At 38.4% G+C, this 6,898-nt stretch overlaps 1 protein-coding gene across 1 annotated transcript; it reads right to left on the bottom strand.

The window, feature by feature from the left end:
- Positions 1-2,256: 2,256 nt before the first annotated feature.
- LOC134658067 (zinc finger protein 813-like) lies at positions 2,257-6,455 on the bottom strand. Its single transcript, XM_063513667.1, has 3 exons — positions 6,346-6,455; positions 6,084-6,236; positions 2,257-4,364 (listed from the first exon to the last, which is right to left on the bottom strand). Exons 2-3 carry the CDS (start codon positions 6,195-6,197, stop codon positions 2,292-2,294), a joined length of 2,187 nt encoding a protein of 728 aa, XP_063369737.1. The 5' UTR covers positions 6,198-6,236; positions 6,346-6,455; the 3' UTR covers positions 2,257-2,291.
- Positions 6,456-6,898: the final 443 nt, after the last annotated feature.

Here is a 6,898-nt window from a genome sequence, read left to right as displayed (position 1 = left end):
TACGGAACCCTTCATGGGCGAGTCCGACTCGCACTTGGCCGCTTTTTTTTACTAACAGCAACACCGAATGCCAGTCAACGTCAACCGGGCCATTCGAATCTCTCCGAAATAGTTGTTTGTAGTTTTTTTTTATATAGTAAAACTTTTCCTGAATCAGCACTACGAGTACCAGGGGCGCATGACGGCACGATAGATCGCGTCGGCGTGTCACTGTCTGTTACGTGCGGCCAGTGGACGCGAGATGTCTGTTAGAGTCTGAGGGTCTACCGCGAACCACGTTCGACGTGTTGCCTCCCTGTCACACTTACGTACGAATTCACAAGTGCGACAGAGAGGCAACACGTCGAACGTGGTTCGCGGTAGGCCCTGTTCAGTGTTCGGAAAGAGAAGAATCGCGGAATGTATTGGGCCCCATACATTCCACGACTCTTCTCTTTCCGACTCTATTTACGACCGTGTGGCGTGGTAGTGCAAGCCATTAGTATCGTCCAGTTTAAAGTGGCCTCAAGATCTGTTAACGATGCGTTATCAGAGATAGCTTTTATAGACGGATTAACTAGTTACAGACGGATTAACTAGCCCGTGCCGTGCCCAGCAAGAGCAGTAACTATGGGAACAACGTCAGTCAGTCCGGTACTACTACTTATTTCCACGACATCGTATAAGTTAAAAATTTGCAAGGAATTAAGCGGTGTTTGCAAAAACATATCAATGAGGGATATATAATTATGAGGGCAACATTTCTTGCTGCTGCATGCTGACGGGATTAGTCGTTAAAAACATAAAGTTCATTTTATTTCAATAGCATTCATATATTATTGTGACATACAGCGCCATCTATCGCTAAGTAGTAGAACAAACGTTTCATATTCCGTGCCATCTTGTGTTGAATAGACAAACTACATTCATAGCTACCATAACAAAGCTTGATAGAACAAGCTAAGTTGGCAGCGATTTTGATTGCCCAGACTATGCAAGTGTTATTTTAAACATCAATAAGCTTCTATAAAATGAAATTATGACGTTTGAGCGAGGGATGTTCGTTTAAAAAAGTCTCATTAGCCTCCCAAATAAACAAAACTACTGACATCTGTCATTTCTGGCTGGTTTTAATCACATTAAAGTTTAATTCCCTTTACAATGACTGAACAAATGAAAATACAATATTGTTGAAATAATTTATTTTAGGCTAAAAATAAAGTGAAACAATAACTCCAATCATACAGTTTAGCCTATTTGTCATATTTGATACTTTCTTATAATAGGTTAATAAATAATTTACTGTTACAAATGTGTATTTTTATTTTGTAGTACAGCCTATAAAGTCTCATATACAATCAAGATGTATTCCAGAAACTAAACTGATTATTGAGTACCTTTATAACCTCATTTCCACAGTTTTTGTCATTAATACCGATAATGACCGATATTACCGATACATACATACGGCATAAAGAAAAAAAAAACATTTTTGGCAATGATGCTTACACAAATTATAAATTGCACAAGTGAATGACTTTTTGAGTTCTACCATAAAATCACAGATTCAATATGTAAGAAATACGTTTGTTTCGGAAATTAATAATCTTACTACTATTGATAAGAAATAATAAATAATGGGGTTAGCCAGTCGATTTATTTTACAGATGGCGCTAGCATAGGTTTTGACTGTCAATGCTACAAATAGTGTCAAACTCTGTTTTTCTTTTTTGGAAAATTATGGCCCAGTCATAGAACTAAAAACAGGGAAAAGCTATGCTGGCGCCATCTATAAAAACCTTCTACAGTTGGCAATTCCATTTGATGGGCAGAGTATGTCTAATATTTGCCATGTGTATGCATTCCTACTTTTCTTTCTATACAGCAAACTAAAAAATATCCTTGAGACAAAAACAAATTAAAATACTATTCAAGTATGATATGTAGGCATGAGCACAGTAACATGATGCATAACTTAAACTGTAACAAACTAAAAATATACACACAGTATTCAATCTTGCAGATCTTAAAATTAGTTTGACAAGCCTTCTATAGCCTATGATAACTGCTTTGAGATGCATTTCATGACTAATTAAATTAAGGAAAAACTTGCATCTATTAGGCCCAAGATACACTTGTAAGTTTTACTTACGTAAGTAGGGACACATCCATACTTCAGAATGAGAGATGAATATCGTTATCTCATTCTAAGAAATAGCTTTGTCCTTACTTGCATACTTAAGTAAAAGTTACAAGTGTATCTCGGGCCTTAAGTATATTTTTTACAAGAAAAAAATCACTTAAGTTTCGAATCAGTACTTGTTCCAAGGAACATTTTGTATCGAATGCTTCTTTAACTTATGCTTCTTCAAATATTTGGAATCGATAAAGGCTTCCCCACACAAGGTGCATATGTAAGGTCGTTCACCAGTATGTGTTCTGAGATGTACGACTAAATTTCCTTTGAGTGCGAAGAATTTCATGCAAACAGAACATCCAAACTTTTTCTCTCTAGTATGAGTGAGTTGATGCGTTCTCAAGTGGGTTTTGGTTTTGAAACGGAGCGAACAGAGGTGACACGGGAACGGTCGCTCATTTGTATGCACTCTCTCATGCATCACCAACATAGCTTGACTAGCACAACTCTTCCCGCAGATGCTACACTCAAATCTCTTTGAATTCTTAAGCTTTATAGTTTTATGCGTCAATATGTGGCTCTGCATGTCTTTCTTAGATGTTAGGACTTCACCACACTCTGAACATAACAGCTCATTTGGGTCCACCAAATGGACACTATCAATATGTTGCTCTAAAGCGGACTCTACTGAGAACATTTTCTTACACAAGGCACAAGCGTAGCCTAGAAGTTTGCCCAGATTAGTAGTAATCTCATGTTTTGCTGTTTTCATCAGTTCGTCCCTGACTTTTCTCACTTTGGATTTCGTGCATTCATTAGATTCTTTGTGAGTTGCCAGCTCGGATTTGCTGGGGAAAGTTTCTTCACACTCATTGCATGCAAACGGATTAATATGGGTCAGTCTGTGTGTCTGCATGGTTATTTTTTGATGGAACCTTTTAAAGCAGATATCACATTCAAATTGCCGTATACCACTATGGATCATCATGTGACGTTTTAAGTTGTTGGGATTGGCGAATGTTTTCAAGCAAACATTGCAGCGGGGTTTGATGTTATTGTGTCCATATTTTATATGCTGTGTCAAAGCATTTCTTCTGATAAGTTGCTTGCAGAATGGGCACATGACGAGGAGCCCTGTGACATTGTGAAGCAAAGTGTGGCCGGTGAGTATCTCAGCGGACTCAAAACCTTTGCCACAGAGATTGCAGATATGCTCTTCAGTAGCGGTGTGGGTGTATTGATGCTTTTCATAGTCTGCTAAATCTTCAAATTGTTCCCCGCAATCACAGAGGAAGCTGCCATCCTCTTGCTGCAAGACAGTAGCTATCTGGCCATCATCAGCATATTCTATCACTAACTCGGAGCCTTCGCACTTCAGTATTTGGAATTGTGATGAATCATCTCCTTCACAGAATATCACCTCCTCCTCTTGGGACATGGCTTCACCATCTTCAGTTCCGTCCAACTGGGCTTCGGTTAAGAATGCCACGTTATCTTTGAGTAAGATGGTTCCGTCATTACCGCTGGCAGCAATAATTTTAATGAAGCTGTTCTTACCAATACTTTTGGGTAGCCCCCCACCAATTTCCCCTGTGATAGCATCTACTAAGTCTGTGACATTGTCTTGAGAGTCTTCGACATCTGCATCCATGATGGTGAAATCATGTCCGTCCTCCGTTTCATCCTGGCTTTCCTCTTCTACAGCGTTTTCAAATTCAACATGTTCATGTTCATCCTCCTGACTCTCTTCCTCATTTTCAAGAATGGTAGCTGGGACATTGGTAGGGACTTTGGTGTCTGACATGAGAAAGTGGTTCATTTCAAACTGCTGCTCACTTATGCTTTCCTCATTCTTATCTTCAACGGTCACTTCCTCCGCATGATCCATGAGCTCTTGTTTGATATTAGCAATAGCGATCTCTTCACTGTCATTTTGATCTTTCTCATCTTTAGGATCATCAATGACGAGTACGTAATAATAGTCGTCATCACTGTCAGTAGGTTCTTTTTTGATGATAGCCTCTAGTTGTTTTTCAGGGTCGTCAGCTATATCATCTTGGTCCTGTTCGTTACCTTCTGCCTCGTCTATTGCTTGGCTATCTTGCTCAGCCTGAGTGATTAGGGCTTCTAGTTGTAGTTTGAGTTCAGACTCCATCCTGATACATTGCTTCCGGAACTGGTAGGCAGAGCTGAGGGTCTCGTAGCACTGGCCGCACAGCTTCTGCGGCAGCCCATCATCTGTGTTCACCTGGAATTATATAATAATACTTTAAGTTTAGCTCAGTCTGGGGAAAAATAAAAAAATCACAAGGATTTGTCTTGTCTTCTATAATTTGATGTTATGAGGCATGATAGACCTGATATCTAATAAGGTCATTGCGTTAGTTTTCGTCCAGCTTAGTTTTCGTTCACTTGACGGAGTTGAACATAAACATACCTTGCCGCACAAATTTGGACTTATTGCAATCCTTTATGTCTAAACAATTGATCTAGGTACATAGAAATGATAATTATTTCAATGTTTGTGAAAACATATAAAAACTCTATCGATTTTTCGTCCCAGCAAATTTTATTGATATCGTTAGAGCAGTTTCCGAGATCCCCGAAATAAATTTGCAAGAATTGCTTGTTTAAAGGTATAAGATAAAATATATTTCACATAGGAAATCGGAACCCCCGCCTGACTTACAACTTGGATGGCACCCCACTAACGGCTGTAAAAACACAAACTGACCTAGGCGTTAGGATCTCAGAGGATTTAAAGTGGGAAGAGCACATCTCTACAATGGTAAAAAAAGCCAGAAGCCTCATTTACCTCATTAGAAAAGCTTTCAAAACCTTGACACCAGAAATGATGTTAAAAATTTACAAAATGTACGTCAGACCCATACTGGAGTATGCTTTTCAAGCCTGGAGCCCTTACTTTGCCAAGGACATAGATATGCTGGAGAAGGTGCAACGGAGTTTCACGAAATTACCAAGGCAACTTAAGAACAAACCATATGAGGAGAGACTGAAGGAACTGAAGCTCACTACTCTTAAGCACCGCAGAGAACGTGGAGACCTAATAGAGACGTATAAAATACTCTCTGGGCACTATGACCTCAAGGATTTTCATGAAATGTTCAAGCGCAACAACAACACCCGTCTGAGAGGTCATCACTTAAAGTTAGAAAGGCATAAGTCCCACAGTAACCCATACAAACACTTTTTGAGCAACCGAGTAGTGAGGGCTTGGAACAAACTTCCTGAAGATGTGGTCTCAGCACAAAATGTGAACCAATTTAAAAATCAACTAGACAAGCACACCTATATATCAACTTGTCAATGACAACTGTCAATGATTACTGGATACAGGCAATATCAGTTGTCACAACTGCCTGCCTGCTTATAGAATAATAATAATAATAATATTAGTTGCTATTTTGTCATAGTGGACGAAAACTGGAGCTGGACTGGACGGACACTAGCGCAATGACCGTATGGGAAATGAGTTATAGTTAGGCACTTACAATGCTGATAAAGTGATGATTCAATAAATATTATATTTTCAGACGAAAGCTACCAGTCATTTTAAGGCAGCGCCTTATTGTAAACTTACAAATTACACTTTTGCTAGAATACCGATTATCTACTTATGCGCTAAAGTACGAGAAGTAGCCTTGTAATCAAAAAGTTTGGAGCTATAGCACAAGTATCCTTGTTTAGGAAGATTTATATGGGAATCAATATAAAATTAGGTGTAGTATACCTCAATTTTATTTTAGTTACAACGTATTAGGATATTACGCGAAAAACACATTTTAAGCACAAATTTAATATATGACACATTTCAAACTGACATGCTTCGAAGTAGGTATGAAGGTTATATTTAATTTAGAATTTGCGAATAAGTAAATAAATTAACCTATTTATCCTAGGTAATAACACTAATTTAAGAACGATATTCTATTAAAACAACACATACCTCGATTGTAGTGATTTCCAAAAATTTCTCCCTCACGTTTTTCTCATTATCAAAAAGTGACACTTCAGATTCGGGCGACAGGCAGCAACGGCACAAACTAGACCACGTATCCATCTCAAAACGTCGTATACATAATCAATCCACCAGGAAAACCTGGAAAATATACGTAAATGCGATATGAATCCATTGTTTTGACAGATAAACTGTGTACGAGTAATCAGAGAGCACAATGGTATCCAAAGAGTAAAAATTATCTACGGACCTCACCCATAAATACGATCTATGCCTCGAAATTATAGACAAGAAGAGCGTCAGTCGGCCAAGATGGCGGCAGAATGTCGGCAGAAGTTAGTACACTATCTAGCGGCCGCTTAGAGAACTAATTTTGTTTAAGTAGCGCGTTTATCATTCCGTTACTTATGTTGGTAGCGCGCTTGTAAAGTTGTTTTCATGAGCAATAAAAGGTAGCGCTAGTGTATATGTATGGCCTAAATTGGCCTATGTAGAATCCAAGATCTTTGGTAGAATGGTGGTTCAATGTATGAATGTAAGCTATTTATTGTATTTATTAATGTAAATGTTTTATTTTTCTTAAAAATAGATCCAAATATCAAATGTGATCTGGAAATCGAATTTTATTTGTCATCATTTACCCGAGCTAGAAGTTATGCGACTCAGTTTCACCTCTTCGACCTCTTTGCTTACCTGTTTTAAGCTGTGGCTACTTGCTGGCTTGTTATTTTGGCTTTTGGCATCAGCTGTAACTGTCAATAATTTCTTGAAGTATACTACCATACCATCTATGAAGTATGTAC

This window comes from Cydia amplana, chromosome 21, assembly GCF_948474715.1.
Source record: "Cydia amplana chromosome 21, ilCydAmpl1.1, whole genome shotgun sequence".
Classification (NCBI taxonomy): Eukaryota; Metazoa; Arthropoda; class Insecta; order Lepidoptera; family Tortricidae; genus Cydia; species Cydia amplana.
Note: the sequence above shows the minus strand (reverse complement) of the source record. Positions and strands in the feature narration are given on the sequence as shown.

Excerpts from the sequence above, each read along its gene's own strand:
- LOC134658067 (XM_063513667.1), bottom strand. The coding sequence starts at position 6,197 with ATGGATACGTGGTCTAGTTTGTGCCGTTGCTGCCTGTCGCCCGAATCT. Across the intron at positions 4,365-6,083 it reads TGGAAATCACTACAATCGAG|GTGAACACAGATGATGGGCT; the intron begins GTATGTGTTGTT and ends ATATAATTCCAG.